This window comes from Sceloporus undulatus, chromosome 8 (genome assembly GCF_019175285.1).
Source record: "Sceloporus undulatus isolate JIND9_A2432 ecotype Alabama chromosome 8, SceUnd_v1.1, whole genome shotgun sequence".
In the NCBI taxonomy this organism is placed as follows: Eukaryota; Metazoa; Chordata; class Lepidosauria; order Squamata; family Phrynosomatidae; genus Sceloporus; species Sceloporus undulatus.
In genome coordinates, this window is record NC_056529.1 from 20,150,205 (window position 1) to 20,168,541 (window position 18,337).

Consider the following 18,337-nt stretch of genomic DNA (forward strand, 5'->3'; position numbering starts at 1 on the left):
GAGAAAGGTGTCACCAATGACTAGGAGAACATTTGAAGTCTTGTATTATTGGTTTTATGTACCATCCAGACTTTTGCAGCCTATGGAGACCCTAAGGCAAACTGATCATAGGGTTTCTTTAGCTAGATTTCTTCAGAGCAGATTTCTTCCATCACAGTCTTATCACAGGGTTTCCTTAGCAAGGTTTGTTCAAAAAGGGGATTGCCTTTGCCTCCCTTTGAGGTCGAGAAAGTGTGACTTGCCCAGGCTTCCATGGCTGAGCAGGCGTTCAAATCCTAATCTCCCAGAGTTTACTACGAACCAAACCAGAGAAAACAGATTTCCCCAGCTGGCACCTCTGCATCTTTGAGTAAGGGCAAACTATCCCAGGAGACTTTGTGAACTCTTAAACTGCTGTGGATTGAGAGCAGTGTTCAGTTATCAGGAATCCAAGAGGAGAGAGTGAGAAAAAAACAAGCCCAGCTATTAAAAGGAATACATAAAGTCTTGCAGTCTTGCACATCGCCAATGATTTTTGCTGCAACCTCAGATGCTGCATTAGGCTGCTGAGATTCTGCTTCAGTATCTTTTACAGTCAGTGCAAGAGCCAGCATGGTGTAGTGGTTTGAGCATTGAGCATCTGGAGACCAGGGTTTGTTTCCCCACTCTGCCACAGAAACCCACTGGGTCACACCCTTTCAGCCTCAAAAAACCCTGGACCTTATCACTCGTGGGGGGGTTTGCAGCTCAGATCCGCAGTCACTCCTATTCTAGCAATGCAAAGCGCGATGTTTTTTCACACCAGATCCAGAGTCACTCCTGTCTAACAATGTGTAATGTTTTACCACACCTGGTTGCCTTTCTGTTGCCCTTCCAAATTGAGGGGGAAGCGAAGTCAGTTCTATTCCAAGCAAGTCACGTGATGCAGATTCAAGCAAAGGGGAGTGAGCGCACATTGTACTGCCACACTGGAGGGTTCAACGATTCTAATCAGCGTCCTTGGGCATACTCAGTGGGGCTCTGGACGCTGTCCTCCTTCCCTGCCCCCTCCTTAGCTGTCATCCTTCATTGGGGTGAAGAAGCAGTCAGGGGATGATAGGATAGCTCTCTGGGGGTCCCTGGGGCCAGGATCGGGATGCAGGGGAAGGCAGAGGATGATGGGATAGGTCACTGGGGGTCACTGGAGCCAGGATCGGGATGCAGGAGCAGTCAGGGGATGATGGGATAGGTCGCTGGGGCCAGGATTGGGATGCAGGAGCAGTCAGGGGATGATGGGATAGCTCGCTGGGGGTTGCTGGGGCCAGGATTGGGATGCAAGAGAAGGCAGAGGATGATGGAATAGCTCGCTGGGAATCGCTGGGGCCAGGATCGGGATGCAGGAGAAGGCAGGGGATGATGGGAATGATGGGATGGGTTGCAGGGTGGCAGAGGGGGCGAGATGGCATGAAGGAGGAGGCAAGGAATGACAGAGCAGGACGCAGGGGGCCAAGGAGGTGACATTGGAGTGGTTTTCCACACCAGATCAATTCCCAGTGCAATCAAAGTGAGCCTGGAAGTGAATTCTGTGAAGTTACTTTTTTTCCCGTTTTACCAAAATGAGGGGTCACTTTGGAATCACTGCAGAAGCACCTCGCAAGGAGCTCCCATAGAAAGGAATGGCGTCTGATAACACATTCACGTTATGATGTGAATGTGCATCGTTGGAAGTGCAGTCACGTCGGAACTGAGCCAGAAAATCTGCAAACAGCCCCGTGTGATATCCTCCCCTGTTCATCATAAGTTGGAAACAACTTGCTAGGTTTGTCATAAGTTGGAAATAAGTTGAAGGGGCCTACTGACACAGTGTAGTGCTTTGAGCATTGGATGACAACTCCGGAGACCAGGGTTCAAATCCTTACTTGGTCATGCAAACCCACCATGGGCAAGTTCCGCTCTCTCAGCCTCAGATGAAGGCAATGGCAACCCCCCTCTGAACAAACCTTGACAAGAAAGATAGCCTTAGGGTGGCACAAGTCAGAAATGGCTTGAAGGCACACAACAACAAAATTCCATTTCTTCCACCTTACAAAGCAATAGTGGGAAAACACAGAAGGGATGCAAGAGGTCATATTGTTGGACCCCCGACAAAATTTGACAAATGAGTCTAGGCAAGATGCTGTCTGATAATGGAAGCTAAGCAGCATCAGCATCAGTTAGTACTTGGATGGAGGGCCACCAATGAATGCCAGGCACTGTAGGCACTCGGCACTGGCCCAATTACTTCTGAGTATTGCTTGCTTAGGAAAACCCTATGAAATTCATGGGGTCACCATAAATTGACAGGTGACTTGTAGGCACACACACACACACCTGAGTGTTGCAAGATACACAACTTAGTGCTGCGAGATCAAGAGAAAACCCGATATGCCCATTACTCCAACACGACCCCCAAGGGAGAAAAGCCCAACACGTTGTAGCTGGAAACCCCTGTTTTCTCAACTCCTAAAGAAAAAGAAAAAGCCCTAACACATAGCTAATCTCCAACAGGATTTAGTAACAGGAGTGGAACAGCCCCTGAGCTAGCAAATGCTTGCCAGCTTCTGGTCTTGCGTGAGCCACCTGTGCGCTGGAGTCGGCCTCCCAGACGCCGGTGTTTGCTTTTTAACTAGAGAAAACGGCTCTCCGCGCTCCCAAGTCCCTTGACACAGGTCCATGTTGTTTTAAGGCCGGGAGGTCAACGACTCTGGGGTGGCCGCTTTTGCTAGAAAGCACCCGCCGCTTGGCACCGGCCTCCAACCAAAGGTCCCTGGCCCACCTAAGGCCAAACTGGGACGCCGTTCCAATTTGGCTGGAAAAAAATCCGCCAAGAGCCAGCCTTACCTTTGGGTGAGATGCTGGCACTGAGGCCGGGGCGGTAAAAAGCTCCCGGGGCATGGCCGTTTTGCCAGCCAGCACCAGGATGGCACACTCGGGGCAAGCGCCAATGGTCAGCCGCTTGCCATCGTCCACCAGCAAGCTGCCGGGCACCCGCAAAGAGCAGAGGAAGACGGGCAGGCGGGCGACGTCGACGGCTTTTAATCCCAGGCACCGCTTCTTCTCTTGCCGACAGAAGAAGCAGACAAAGGTCTCCACTTTGTATTGCCTGGACCAGGGGCTGCTGGGGTGGTGGGCATGGCTGCTCTCATACTGCAGCCACTGGCCCAAGAGGTCATGGTAGCACAAGAGGCACGTGGCCACGATGCCCGTGGCGTCGGCAGGCCGGGCCCGAGGCGCTGGCGGGTAGACAGTGAGGAAGGGGAAGAAGGGCTCCTTCTCGCCAAAGCGGCCCGGTGGGTTGATGTTCAGCTGGAACTCCTTGCCCGCCGCCGGGCCCAGCTCGGCCCCACAGATGTAGCAAATGGATGCTGGGCCCGGTTTGGCCAAACCGGAGTGCCTGGCCGCGACGACATTGCCGGTGTCCTCCCGGGCGGAAAAGACCTGGTGGTACCTGCCCAGGAAGCTCTGGACGGAGGTGATGAAATCCTCATTGCGGGAGGCTGTATACATGGCCCAAAGGTCCCGGAGGACCCCGTAACACCTGGGACAACTCCGGACCTCCCAGTGCTTGTTGAGGCCCTTGGCGTTGGGTGGGCAAGGGAGCAGGCCGATGAAGGGGAAGTGCATGGTGGCCTTGGCGCTGCCGTTGGCGGCCTTGGCCAAGACGGGGCGGCCCTCCTTGGCACACTCTTCCCCGCAGAGGTAGCAGGCTTCTGGGAGGGCCCTCCGGGACGGGACTGAGGCCTCCCCCGGGGGGCTCTCTTTGTTGGCTGTGGCTCCCGGGTCGAGGGGCACCACGTAGAGCCGCTGGAGGACGGGCACCCCGGCCAACTCAAAGCTGTGCCACTGCTGGAGGAGGGACGCATGGCAGGAGCCGCAGACCACGGTGCTCCCAGAGGGGCTGATGGGCAGGGAGCCTGGTGGGGGGCTGTGGAGCCAGAGGAAGGGGAAGAAGGGGGCCTGGGCGGCCTGCTCTTGCTTCTGGACGTGGACCCGGTGCTGCGAACCCGGGTTCAAAAGCACACCACAAACGTAGCACGCTGGGCCGCTTGTCGACGCTTGCGTCCCTCGAATGAGAGGGGCCCTGGGGCTTTTGGGAGGCTGGCCGTTGGTCGGCTTGTGCTCCTTGTCGTCGGGGGGCTGCTCCTGGGAGCCCTTCCCCAAAGGGGCGCCCCACTTCTTCCTCAGTGCCTTCCCTTCCAGGCCGTTCCCGGGGTCTGAGGGCAGGGCCCCCCATTTCCATTGGAGGGGGGTGTTCATGGCGGGGGGCCTGGGACCCTCTGGAGGAGCCCCTGGAGGAGGAGCCCAGGGGCCCAAAGCGGAGGGCAAGGCCTCACTCTCCAAATCCGACAGAGAGGACAAGGCTGAGTCTTCCCCGAGGGCCAGGGGGCCTTCCTCCTCCTCCTCCTCTTCCTCGCCCTCGGGGCTCTGGCTGCTGCTGCTGCTGCTGTCGGGGCGATGCCCCAGGCCTTCCTCCTCCTCTTCCTCCAAGGCGTAGGCCAGGTTCCACTCCCGGCTGGCCCTCCGGAGCAGCCCCCCGGGATCCCCGACGCCTCCCGGGCTCCCTGCCGCCGCTGTTCCGTGGCACTGGTAGGGCCGCTTGAGCCAGTAGAGGCGCTTCTCCAGCGGGGTCCGGCTGCGCTCGAAGGCGGCCCACTGCTCGCCCAGGAAGCAGCGGCAGACGGCGCAGACCAGCGCCCAGCCCTCGGGGCTGACGGCCGCCGCGCCCGGCGCCGGCTCCTGGTGCTGCAGGAAGGGGAAGACCGGCCCGGGCCCGCCTTCGCGAGGGAGACGCACCGGCAGACGCAGCTCCTGCCCGGGACCGATCCCGCCGCCGCAGACGAAGCAGCACAGCCCCGAGGACGAGGAGGCCGAGGCCGCCGCCGTCGGGGAAGGCGCTTCTCTGGCCGCTGCCTCTTGGGCCACGGCGGCCATCAGCCTCTGCTTGCGGGAGCTCATCCTCCGCCCTCGGGGCTGCCCCCGGGATCGGCCGGCATCCTCCTGGACGGCAGCCCCGCCGCGATCCCACGCTTCCCCTGGGGGCCCTCCGGGGACTGCAGCCTTCTCCTCCTCTCCGGCGGCGGCGGCGGCAGCAGCCCCGAAGCCCTGGGTCCTCCTCCTCCTCCTCCTCCGCCGCCCCCCGCCCTTGGCACCGAAGGGGAGGGACGAAGGGCCGAATACCGAGCCGCAGCCTCCTCCGGCTGCGGTGGCTAGACTGGCGTAGATGCTGGCCAAGGTAGCCAGGAAACGGGCCAAGGGGAGCAGCAAGTCCGGGAGTGTCGCGGGGGCCCGAAACACCCGCAGCGAAACAAAGGGGGGCAAAAAAAGGCAGGACCACGAGGCAGCACGGAGGCACTAAATGCGTCGAAATCGGTGGGCCTCTGGCAAGGCGCCCCCGTGGCGCCTCCAATCCTAAACACCGTCTCTCTGCACGCCGCGGAAGGCAAATAGCCGTAGAAAAGGCCAAGCGAGAGGCAGGCTCCGACGAACTTCCCCAGCAAACCGATCCAGCCAGAGGAGCTGCCTGGTCGGAACCTAGTCAGGGGTCCTCCTCTCCACTGCCTCCGTACACCTATCCTGGTTTCCCTTCCGAACTCGCACGGTATTGCATGTGCCCCTCCGACGGGGGGCTCCTGTCGGCCTAGGCCGTAGCCCCTCAAAGGGATCCGGGCCACGCCAGTCAAATCCAAATTGCCCACCTTCCCTTTCCCTCTCTTGACAGTCTTCTACTCCAAGGGAATCCTCCCTATCCCACATTTTCCTCGAGCTCTGCAAGGACTTACGCACTTCGAGGCGGATCTCATCTCGCTTGTGCCAAGCGCTCGCGCTGCGGAGTGCTGTGTCCGTCGGCGAGTTGGCAAGTTGGGATCGCCCTTCCGCCGGCGGAGACGGAAGGGCCAAGGCGTGAAGCAGCGGCGGGCGGGCGGGGGGGGGGGCAGCTGGTGCCCTTTTGGAAAAGAAACAACGAAACGGCCGCGGAGTCAGCAGCAGGCAGCAGAAGGGAGAGGAGAGGGGGGAAGGGAAAGGAGGGGGGGAAAAAGGGAGGGGGGGGGAGGGGGAGGGAGGAAGGAGGAATGAAAAGTAAAATAAAAAACATCTCTTGTAGTGACCCCCATGTACCCCTTGCTGCCAGGGTACTCACGCATAGGCGCCTATGCTTCATGTTAACCTCAATTTTCCTACCTGTCTTAACCCCTTCTTCTGCCACACTGGAATCCATAGGATCCTAGGATTGGAAGGGACTGCTAAGGGTCATCTAGTCCAACCCCTTTCTGCCAGGCAGGAATGCATAGGATCCTGGACTTGGAAGGGAACCCTCCCCCCACAACTTCTGCTCTGCAGGCAGCCCCTGGCTAAGCTTCCTGAGTTTTGCCAGGACTTGGCTGGCTGGTCGGAGTTGCACCGCTGCTGCTTCTTTCTTTCATTGGACAGGCAAAGAGATGAGGTCCTAGAATCCTAGAGTTGGAAGAGACCCCAAGAAGGGCCCCGATCCAGTCCAACCCCATTCTGCCATGCAGGAACTCTCAATCAAAGCATCCCCTGAGACAGATGGCCATCCAACCTCTGCTTACAGCCCTGTAAGGAAGGAGACTCCACCACACTCCGAGGGAGGAGTGTGTTCCACTGTCAAAAAGCCCTTACTCTCAGGAAGTTCCTCCTAATGTTGAGCTGGAATCTCTTTTCCTGGAGCTTGCATCCATTGCTCTGGGTCCTAGTCTCTGGAGCAGCAGAAAACAAGCTTCCTCCCTCCTCAATATGACATCCCTTCAAGTATTTAAACAGGGCTGTCATGTCACCTCTAACCTTCTCTTCCCCAGGCTAAACATACCCAGCTCCCTAAGTCATTCCTCATAGAGCTTTATGGTTTCCAGACCCTTCACCATTTTGGTGGCCCTGCTCTGGACACGCTCCATCCTTCTTGAATTGTGGTGCCCAGAACTGGACACAGGAGGATTTCAAGTGAGGTCTCACCAAAGCAGAATAGTATGGCAAGGAATAGGCCCCACAATTCAAAAAGGATGTTGAGAAGCTGGAGCATGTCCAAAGGAAGGCTGCCAAAATGATGAAGGGCCTGGAAGATGCCACCTTGGAGGGTGGTGAGGTCTCCTTCTTTGGAGGCTGGATGGCCATCTGTTGGAGGTGCTTGCATTGTGTCTTCCTACATTGCAGAATAGGGTTAGGCTGGATGACCTTTGGAGTCTCCTCCAACTCCAGGGTTCTATGGTTCTCAAACCAGAAGACCAAGAATGAAAGAAAAGAGGAGTAGGAGAATCATCAGAAGAATGGATCATTTGCAAACAATTGGACCAAAGAGGTGCACAGATTGCAATGAGCTCTGCATTGGTGGTGATCTTTCCCACACAAGGAGAACCACCCGTATCTGAGCGCCTCGGCCTTCTTCATGCTTTTCCTTCCAGCAACAGCTGCGTTGCATATTGCACATGAGAAAAATGTCATCGCGTTGGGCGCTGAAAGCATGACGTTCCCCATAACAACTGGCTCCCAAAGTCAACCGACGGCATGACATCAGCTCAGAAAACACTCCAAAGAGGAAGGCCTTATTCCTCCTCCAGGGATAGAGTTCTGCTTTCTTTGCAGGTGGCCCCAGCGTTCAAAGATGGAGAGGGAGCACAGAAAGTTATTGTGCTTGTTGTTGTACGTTTCCAACTTCTTCTCACCCTAAGGCGACACCATCACAGGGGTTTCTTGGCAAGATTTCTTCAGAGGGGTTTGCTTTGCCTTCCTCTGAGGTTGAGAGAGTGTGATGTGTCCAGGGTCACCCAATGGCTTTCCATGGCTGTGCAGGGATTCGAACCCTGGTCTCCAGAGCCACAGTCCAGTGCTTGAGCCACTACACCACTCTGGCTCACCAAGGCAAATTTTAAAACTATTTGAATGCCTTCGCTGCTCCCTTTTAAGTTTGTTTTTGTGGTGGCAGCGGCGGCAGTGGTGTGCCTTCAAGTTATTTCCAACTTGTGGCACCTCGAAGGCGACCCGATCATAGGGTTTCCTTGGCAAGCTTTGTCCAGGGGAGGTTTGCCAGTACCTTCCCCTGAGGCTGAGAGCGTGCGACTTACCCAGAGTCACCCAGTGGGTTTTTTAATATCATAATTTTCCCTCCCTTTTTAGTAGCATTTAATTTTTATAAGTTAAACATGTCATGGCTCAGAATCAAGACTCTTCTCGTTCATGCCGGATTTACAAGGGCTGAGCGGAGTTCAGCATTCAGTAAGCTCTTGGATGCCCTCTGCCTCCAGTTTTATTAATATGCGCAGGAAGCTGCCTTCTACCAAGTTAGGCTTTCGCTTCACTCCATATTGCATGGTCAAGGCAAACTTACACCACCAAAGTTTCAGGTAGGAGTCCATATCTCCAAGTGTCCCCATATGAGAGGGACAGCCCCAATAAATCCTGTCCTCTTGCTGCTTTCAAAATGTCCCAGTTTCCTTGTCCTCCTTCCACTTTCCCTTTTTGGTCCTCTGTTGCTGCAAAGTGCAAAAGTACTATGCACTCAGTTAACTCAGGAGCAAGGAGAGGGCAAAATCAGTCAGTCAAATTTTATTGCTTTTGGCCAATGGCCTTTGCATAAAACAGTATCACAAAAACAACAAATGCATACATATCATATTTGCATCATCAGTGGTTATACAGCAATTTATGATTTATAAAACTAAACATTTAGAAAAAACTAAGGTAACATACATACATACATACATACATACATAGCTATCAATACTATACATCTTTACCTTCCCTGTAGGCTCAGGCAAAACAAACTCCTGCAGCCTCTCCTAGCTTGTGTGTTCTTCCTCATTCATAATGTTTGCCTTCTTGAGCACACACTGATGTTGCTTGGCCACACATGTTCTGTGAAATGCTGCATGGGATGCTTTCCTAGACCTCCCTGAAGAACATAAGGGGCTCAGCCTCTGCATCCAGAGCATGTGCTCTGTGCCACCAAACCATGGCCTTTCCCAAAGACTGTGACTTACTACACTGTTTCTGTATGCCAGGGCCGTTTTCCCATGACTGTCCCAGACTGGAAGTCAGTTAATTTTGTTTTTTTTGCACTAGTTTGAGCCAAGCACTGCAGAGCGGTCCTTTGGTCTGTTAATTCACTTGGGCGATTTCATTAGCTAAATGCCCTTCACTTCTGACAAATCCCAGGCAGGGTTCCATTGCTCAGCTTCCACTGCCCTGCCATTCATCTGGTTTTGCCTTTCGGGATAATGGAAATGCAATATCCCAGACTGGTCAGCAGGCATTGGTATTCTGCATCGTTTTAATTCAATTTCTTATTATGATTGCTGTTGTTGTTGTTATTATTAAGGAGGCTGCCACCCCGCCTCCAAAACACAGTAGAAATATTTCATAACTATTGTATATAAGAGTCACATAGCACATCCGTTTAATTAAACACTCAGCTATTAATCTTCTAATTAACAAAATGTGTACAAGCTGCTTTCTTGGACTACAACTCTCAGGTAAACCCCTCCGTCAGCTATTGATGCTGATTGGGGAAATTCTGGGAGTTATAGTCCAAAAAAAGAACTTTCCCAAGCTTGGCTTAATACAGATTAGAAGTTATAAAAGCAATCTTTTATCGGATCAGCTCGGATACAGTGGGCCCTTGGTATCTGCTGCAATTTGGTTCTAGGAGCCCCCATGGATACCAAAATCCATGGATGCTGCAGTCCCATTAAATACGATGGCACAGTGAAATGGTGTCCCTTATATAAAACAGCAAAATCAAGATTTGCTTTTTGGAATTTATATATATAGTTCCGAATATTTTCCAGCCGTGGATAGTTGGATCCGTAGACAAAGAATCCATGGATATGGAGGCCTGACCATAGTAATGGCTACTGGAATCAACTCTCCATTGTTTTTCTGCTTAACAGCTACTAACTGGCACCCCATATCCACCAAATGTCCCCATTTCATGCGGATAGTCATGATGAATCCTCTACAGTCCCATTTTCCCAACCGCTTTCAAAAAGTCCCAGTTTCTCCCATTTCCCCCCTTTGTCCTCAGCTTTCTTCAATTCCTGCAAACTTGAGTTCAAAATGCAAAAGTCATTTGAACTCCATTAAGTGAGCAGGAGGAAGAAAAGAGGAAGGAATCGTGCCTTCCCTTCAGGCTCCAGCAAAAGCACACTGCTGCAGCCTTTTGTCTGTTCTTCCTCATGAATAACCTTTGCCATTTTGACCATAAGCTGATATTGCTTGGCCACAAGTGTCCCAGTTGTCACCTGGGAATAGTTGGAGGGCTTGCTTGCCTTGCAGATGCAAATGCAAATGCAACCCCACTGATGCACACTGTTCAATCTGGAAGTGTACAGACTGAACAAGGTGGAATCTGGATATGTACACACTGAACAAGGAAGAAAGTGGGGGTAACCCCCAGGAACCTGATACCTGAAAGTTTAGATTGCATTCACACAGAGCAAGCAAGAGGGGCTGAGTCCAGGAGGGAGGACAAGAACCCCAGAAAGGGCATCTTTTGTGAGCGCAAAAAGTCACACCGAGGTCGCCCATTAATATTTATCGGGGAGGAAAGCTGAGCTCCCACGGAGGTGAAAAAATAGCGGCGAACAGGTGCTGCCATTTGCTGGCATGTTGGCTTCCCGGAGAAGGACATGCTGTTAATAAACAAACAAAAAAACCCAAGCACAGGTGGCTTGGTTTGCAAATGGAAGGTGGTCCCCTGGCTCTGCCTTCGCCTGGTTTCCTTGCTTTGCCCAGAACATCCACATTCCCCCTGGCAGAGTCAGAGTCTAAATTTATGACCCACAAAGGCTGTGGGCAGCAGGGAGGCCTGGAACAGCTTCTTTCCAAGCCGACTTCTAGCCTCTTGGATAGCCGCAAAGGGCTCAGAAAGACAGACTTGAGATCCTGAAGTCGGACAGTCAGCATAAAGACTACTATTAAGTGGGCTCCAAAAGTGGCTTACAGATGGTTAATCTGACATTTCTCTGCCTTCAAGTGTGCAAACTCGAAAGACAAGATGCACAAGGACTAGGAATGGCAATAAAGGAGGGGATTCAATCCTGGTTTAAAACCCTGGCTGCTCTTCAATCCCCCTCCAGCTCTGCATAAAATTCATTCTTGGGTACGTATATTCTGTTCATAAGAATAAAGATTATTTCACTGATGGCCACATTGTCATAACACACAATGTTTCATCACAAAAGCCTGAATACCTGCCAATCCACTGAAAACATGGATAGCTCTGAGAATGCCACTGAGATTTGAGCTCTGGATTCAAAAGGAATGAAGCATTCTACCTGTATTCTGTTTTTCATGAATCTCAACAGTAATTGTAATGAAATATTTGGATCTGGGACAGCCAGCATGGTGTAGTGGTTTGAGTGTTGGATTAGGGCTCCAGGAGACCAGGGTTCAAGTCCCTGCTTGGAAGCCCACTGCATGACTTTGGGCATGCCACACTCTCTCAGCCTCAGAAGGGGGTGGTGTCAAATCCGCTCTGAAGAAATCTTGCTGTGATAGGTTCACCTTTGAAGGATCACCGTAAGTTGACCTGAAGACATGCAGCGGCAACAACTTGGCTCCAGAGACCAGCATTTGAGAAGCAAAGGGACATGTAGATTGTCAAAATGTCTAAAAAGAACATCTTCAGGGGAAAGCTTTCAAGAGCTCCATGTAAATAGCTTTAGGAAAGAAGAACAGGTTGGGGAAGCAGGCTGCCAGTTTTGTTTAGCTTTTTTATGAAAAACAGAGCTAATTTCAAGCTAGTTTACATTTGTTGTGTTGATGCTTCTGTGCAAGGTCAGTCCACAGCTTCAAATTTATGATCTCTTTTAATGTCCCTTTTTCATTATGCCTTTAAAAGAGCTGCTTCCAGGAATGCTGGAGTGCCACTGCAGTGCGCTCTTGTGCCATCGCTGGTGCCAAGGTGCTGCCGTGAACATCGCTATCAGCATCCTGCCTCTCAGAGGAATGCTGCTGAACATGGGTTGTTGTCAGAGCTGCTTTGCTCTGCAAAGCACTTTTGTGGCATCTGCAGTGAGGGGAAAAAATGCAACCCTCTCAGCATCTAAAGGACAAAACCTGCACATCAGAGAAACCTCTCTTGCAGGGGGCTGAGAACTGGAGCCAATGCACCTTTCAGTCCAGTTCCTTGGCCTCCCAAATGACCACAGAACTTTTGTTTATGCACAACATTTTGTTGATGCACATTTATCTCGTGGTTTTCTGTATCTCGCTTTCTGAACTACTGTAGATGGGCTACTATACCATACCCTCCAACTGTCTCACTTAATGTGAAGTTGAAGGCTTTCGTGGCCGGCATCCACAGATTTTTGTGGGTTCTTTGGGCAATGTGGCCATGTTTTGGAAGAGTTTATTCCTGAAGTTTCGCCAGCATCTGTGGATGGCATTCTCTGAAGATGCCAGTCACAGATGCTGGCGAAATGTCAGGAATAAACTCCTATAGAACATGGCCACATAGCCTGAAAAACCCACAAAAATCTATCTCCCAGTTAATCCTTTGTTGACCCATTTTTTCAGCTGCTTTTTAAAATGTCCTGGTTTCTCCTGCCACTACTTTCCTCTTTTCTCCTCAGCTTACTTCAACTGCAGCAAAATGAAAAAAAAGTAGTTTCCATGCAATTAACTCAACTGGAAGAAGAAGAAGGGGATGGAAAGCCTCTCTGAAGAAATTTTGCCAAGGAAACCCCATGATAGGCTTGCCTTAGTGTTGCCATAAGTTGGAAACAACTCGAAGGCATCTAAGAACAACAATACAAGACGGCAAATGTCTTCCTTCTCAAATGATCCCAAGAGGACATACAGGTTGGTTTCCAGAAGCAAGAAGTGCTCAGAGTGTCAGGAAGAGGAAGCCTTGGCGAAGAGCTCAGAAGGCGCATCCCTAGATAAAAGGCCTGGAGGGTGGGAGATGTTTCCCACTCTCTGGTGGAAAAGCCAAAGGTCAGCTTGCAGCTGTGACTCACGGAGTGGCATCCTGCCCGCAGAGGCAAGCGCTCTCCAAGGGCCTCCGTATGGTGTAAGGCTTTTCAAGCATTCTCTTTTCATCTCCCCAGTGCCAAGTTCATATGCCAAAGTGCTCTGTCAACACAGAAGAATGACCGCCAGACTTTCAAAAGCTCTCTCCAAAGCCTCCCTAAACTGTCATTGAAAAAACTAAGGCTGCATCTCTATACCGCAGAAACAGTGCGGTCTGGCATCGCTTCAACTACCATGGACCCATGCTATGGAATAATGGGATTTGTAGTCTTGTGAGATATGTAGCCTTCTCTGTTGGAGAGCTCTGGTGCCACAGCAAACTACAGTTCCATAGGATAGAGCCATAGCGGTGCCAAACTGCATTCATTCAGCAGTAGAGATGCAGCCTTGGCCAGAAAAGGGTCAAGAGTACAAAGTTACAAGTAGTAGGGATTGAATAATATTTTTAAATAGTTTATTGTTGTTGTTGAATAACACTTTGAAAGGGGGGGAGGACAAAAGGCCCGAACAGACAGGCCAAAATAAAGCTGCTTCGGATCACTTGGAGGTATACTGTTTAAATAATGCATGCACCCTAAGAGACTAGAAGCCATGCCAAAACCACACACCAGACCTAAGGACTGGAGTGCTGTTTTGGCATGGCTTCTGGCCTCTTTAAGATGTGTGTGTCATTTAAACGGCATACCCCCAAAGTGACCTGAAGCAGCTTTATTTTGGCCTGTCTGTTCATGCCCAAAGTTACAGACTTAAGTACGGAGGTTATCCATTTCTGAATGGCCCAAATTGTAGAATGCTGCTCAGAAGTGAAATTGCAAATGAAGCTTGCAATGAATCAATTGCTCTCCTGAGACTCGCTGCTGGCAGATGTTGGTGACATGTGAACAGCGGAACTCAGAAGGCCAAGAAATCTTCCATTCTTAGCAGGTTTGCTGCCTGTCTGGAGCTCAGGATCAAGGGTTGCATCCAAGGACTTCTACAGAGCACTCCTGAAAAGAATTGGTGGAAGTCTCTGTTTGGAAAGCTCTGTCCAAGGGAGCTCAAAGAGAGCCAACCCTACAGAGACAGGATGCCTTTGTACTGAAACAAGGCCAGGTACACATTCTTTGCAGGGTAAAAGACAAAGCACACACTGAGAAGGAAGATGCACATTGTTCCAGAGCATTAGAGATTCTGTAGTCTTGGAAATAGCTTGGTTTGCAAAACAAAGAGCATATACACACCTCAGTTAAGAAAGCCTCCAGGAACAAGAGACTAGAAAATAGTGAATTTCATAAGGAAAAGGCCAAAGGAACTTGAAATTGAAAAATAGGAGACTGTGGTATACATTTCTCTAGCACGGAAAATGCAGTCTTTACAATTCCATAATGCCAAGAGTTCCATCTCTTGTTGTAAAAGCACATTTGCATGGCACCTTTATGTCACAGCGAAGTGAACAGCTGGCATCAATAAGGTTTCCTTGGCAAAGAAGAGGTGACATGATTGCAACCTTTAAATATTGGCAGGAAAGTCATGCAGAAGATGGAGCAAGCTTGTTTTCTGCTGGTCCAAAAACCAGAACATGTATCAGTGGATGCAAAGAAAAGAGATTCTAAATCTTAGGAAGAACTTTACTGCTTAATAGTGGAATAAAAGCCTTGAGGCGGGGAGCGTGGCCTTTCCTTCTATGGAGATCTTTCACCAAAAGTTGAATAGACATCTTTCAGGAGTACTGGAGTGGAGTATTCCTGCATGGCATTAGTGGTTTGGACTACAACTCTGGAGATCAGGGTTTGATTCTGCGCTCAGCCATGGAAAACCACTGGGTGATGCCAGCCACAGATGATGGCAAAACGTCAGGAATAAACTCTTCTAGAACATGGCCACTTAGCCCAAGAAACCCACAAAAAAACTATAGGTGCCGGCCATGAAAGCCTTCTTCCTCCTATCAGACTGGGTGACTTTGGGCAAGTCACACTTTCTCAGCCTCAGAAAATCCCATGATACAGTTAAGTCAGAAACTATTTGAAGGCACTCAACAAGCCAGCTCAAAGGGTGGCACATGTGATAAGATGGCCTCTCTGGCTCCATCCCACAGTCAAGCTGCATGGCCTCACAATTTCCAGAACTTTTCTGGAAAGCCGCAGAGAAAGCTGACCACAAATGTCTCCTGCGCCATCCAAATTCTCTGTCAGTTCATCAGCTCTCTTTGTTCTTTGCACACTTGGGTGACATGAAAACAAACTCAAAAGCCTAGTTTGTTTAAAGGGTCTTTCCCCTCGCTTTCAGAGAATGGCTTTGGAAGGATGCCAGGGGGGAAAGGGGGATGGAGGAGAAGTCAGAGGGAGGTTTATGCATCTCTGAAGGTCCCTTCCATTACAAAATAAAAAAATAATAAAATGCACTCTGGCTCTCCAAAGCTCAGCTCCCAGCCGTTCCCTTCCTGTGCCGACCTGCTGGAGTCTGCTGTTATTCTTGGCAGGGCGCCCCAAGGAAGAAAAATCCATTCTCCCCCCACAGACATAGCCGACCCCACTCTCCCAGCAGCTCCAGGAAAATGCTGATGAGATGACACCTTCCAACATCCTCCAAGGTCAGGAAAGGAAAGTTACAGAACAAGCAGACGGCAGTTAAAGAGGCTTCTCTTTTGAATCTGTTGGTCCTGGTCCTTTTATTGCTAGGCTCAAGCATTTTTGCACTTTCGGTGCTGCAGACTCACATTTAGCAAAGCCAAGGGCCAGGGGTGACTAACTCATCCCTTCTCTCCCACTTCTCCAAGAAAGAGTTGATGTGTCTTTTGTTCCCCTTCTGCATTAAGAGTGGCATCCACTCCAATCCAAAAGCAACCCAAAGTTGGATCTCCTTCAATATTCGATACAAAGGCATCAGGGTCCCTATCGTTGCAGCTCAGTGGCCTAGCCAAGGAAGGAAAGGCCCATCTGTATAACATTAAAAGCTTCACTTGTAAAGGTTTTGCAGTATCCATAAAAATGCACAGCACCAATCTTGTCCTGCCCTCTCAAGATCCAAGATCCTGTTGCTGGGATCTCAGATTTCAACCTTTAAAATGTTTACTGCCTTTTTGAGGCACCAGAGAGAGAGAAAAAAGATTAACAGAAGAGGGGCTAAACCATCGCTTTCAAAACCGTGACAGCAAGGAAAATGAACCTACATTCCTAAAAGTTTCTGGGCTAAGAAAGAAATCGCACGGTTTTGCAAACCTGACAGATGCCCTTTGAAGCCAAAAAGACTAGTAGTGTCACAAGCACAACAAATAGGGAAGGGGCCATAGGTTTCCAGCATCCAATTCCAGATACTAGAGGTTGGATCTTATTTATTCCAAAACCCAAAATATTCTACATTTGCCCACATGGGTGGCTGAGACAGTGAGAACTTTGCCTTCTGGAGGTTTAGAATACACAAACTTTGTTTCACGCATCATAATAATAATGTATATAAGGTGTATGCAAAACACACATGGATTTCATGTTGGGACTTGGGTCCCATCTCCAAAACTTCTCGCGATGTATATGCAAATATTCCAAAACCGCAATATTCCAAAAGACTTTGGATCCCAAGTATTTTGGATAAGAGAGACTCAACCTGTATTGGCAAGTGGCAGAGATTCATGTCCTATACCGAGAACCTTTGCAGGATATCCGGGAGACCGGCCTTACAATACATTGCTTCCTCTTCCCTCAACGCATTGCCAAGAGAAAGGGGGGAATGTGTATTCTTGTAGAAGCTGTTGCATGAGATTTCAAGGAAAATTCAATCATATGGGAGCAAAAGGACCACCTAACACTCACCCAGCATCTCAGAGACCCAGCCAGGCTGGCTCTTGGCTTCCTCTAAGAACCAAAGTCAGAGCCAAACATCAGTAACACAACATTAATTACATTACAGAGCAGGCCGACGCATCAACAGCCATGTGCTATTAGATAACAGGCTGCTATCAGTGCATGATACGCTAGCAGCCCGATCCTAGTTGCGACATTTCCTTAATATATACTGCATATGTGCCACACATGTGTGCAATATGCATACTCCTCTCACAGTGTAATTAGTACATTTTCTCCACCACCGCCACACTGCGCCATGCCCACTGTTTCCCTCATATCCTCTTCCACATCCTCCTTCCTTTTCCTGAACACTTCTCAGATGTTTCTAGTTTCATAGAATCATAGAATCGTAGAGTTGGAAGAGACCACTAGGGCCATGCAGTCCAACCCCATTCTGCCATGCAGGAAATCCAAATCAAAGCATCCCTGACAGATGGCCATCCAGCCTCTGTTTAAAGACTTCCAAGGAAGGAGACTCTATCACCCTCCAAGGGAGTGCATTCCACTGTCGAACAGCCCTTACTGTCAGGAAGTTCCTCCTAACCTTTCTTCTCACTGAGATCCACATTTAGGCCTCATTCCCAATATGTTTTAAACCGGCTTGCAAATCGGTTTGAAGCAGTTTAAATGACCCTGGTTCACATTTGAACCGAACCATTAAAGCAATTCGGGGGGGGGGGGCATGCGCTAGACCAGTGATGGTGAACCTATGGCACGCGTGCCAGAGGCACCACTCTGATCTCTCTCTGTGGGCACACATGCTGTTGCTCTAGCACAGAGTTTGCCAGAGTTTCTTACTAGAAAGCCAGAGGGATATGGCACTTTGCAATAAATAAGTGGGATTTGGGTTGCAGTTTGGGCATTCGGTCTGTAAAAGTTTCACCATCACTGCGCTAGACCCATTTAACCCGTGTCTTTTTGACGCTGATTTTTTTCCTGTGTCTTTTTGGATAAATCAATTCTGCGCAAGTGTCAACCAGACGCGGATCAGAATTGATTTAAATTTGCCCTTTGGCCGGCTGGAGCGGGTCCATTTTGAATTGATTCATTCATCAATGTGAACCACAAGTGGGTTATTTTACAGGGAAATGAGATTGGGGCAAATGTAGTGTGAACCATGCTCCGCTGCCGAACCGATCCATCAATTCGGATTGCAAAGCAATTTATTTGTAAGTGGGAATGCGGCCTTGATTGCCAGAGGTTGCAATGTCTGGAATCATGATCCCTCCCAAACTCACAAGGCCCGCTGCTGTGAACTGTCAATGTTTCAAGTGAGATAAACTGTTTACAGTGCGCGCTTGGCTTACGCGGAGGATGCGTTTTGGACCTCCCCTGTGTAAGCCAAATACCGCACATGCTCATGCCCCATTCAAGTGAATGGGGCTCATGCATGTGGCTGTGCAGGGATGTGCCACCCCTTGCGCCCAGTGCACTCCTGCACAGCTTTGTACATATGCTCAAAGCCGTATATAACACGGACACACTGTATTCGAAGAAAATCCCACCCACCAATGCAAACAGGGCAAAGAAGCATCAAA

The 18,337-nt window shown here is 50.2% G+C and overlaps 1 protein-coding gene across 5 annotated transcripts in view; it reads right to left on the bottom strand.

Moving 5' to 3' along the window:
- GSE1 (Gse1 coiled-coil protein) overlaps positions 1-5,113 on the bottom strand; it is a 347,503-nt gene extending 342,390 nt beyond the window's left edge. For 3 of the 5 annotated variants that reach the window (XM_042480729.1, XM_042480725.1, XM_042480724.1), the window contains exon 1: positions 2,839-5,113. In XM_042480729.1, coding sequence (XP_042336663.1) covers positions 2,839-4,953 — 2,115 coding nt within the window. In that variant the 5' untranslated portion in view covers positions 4,954-5,113. The remainder of the gene's footprint in view (positions 1-2,838) is intronic. The other 2 variants (XM_042480728.1, XM_042480726.1) reach the window with 1 other exon arrangement.
- Between the last annotated feature and the right edge of the window lie 13,224 nt (positions 5,114-18,337).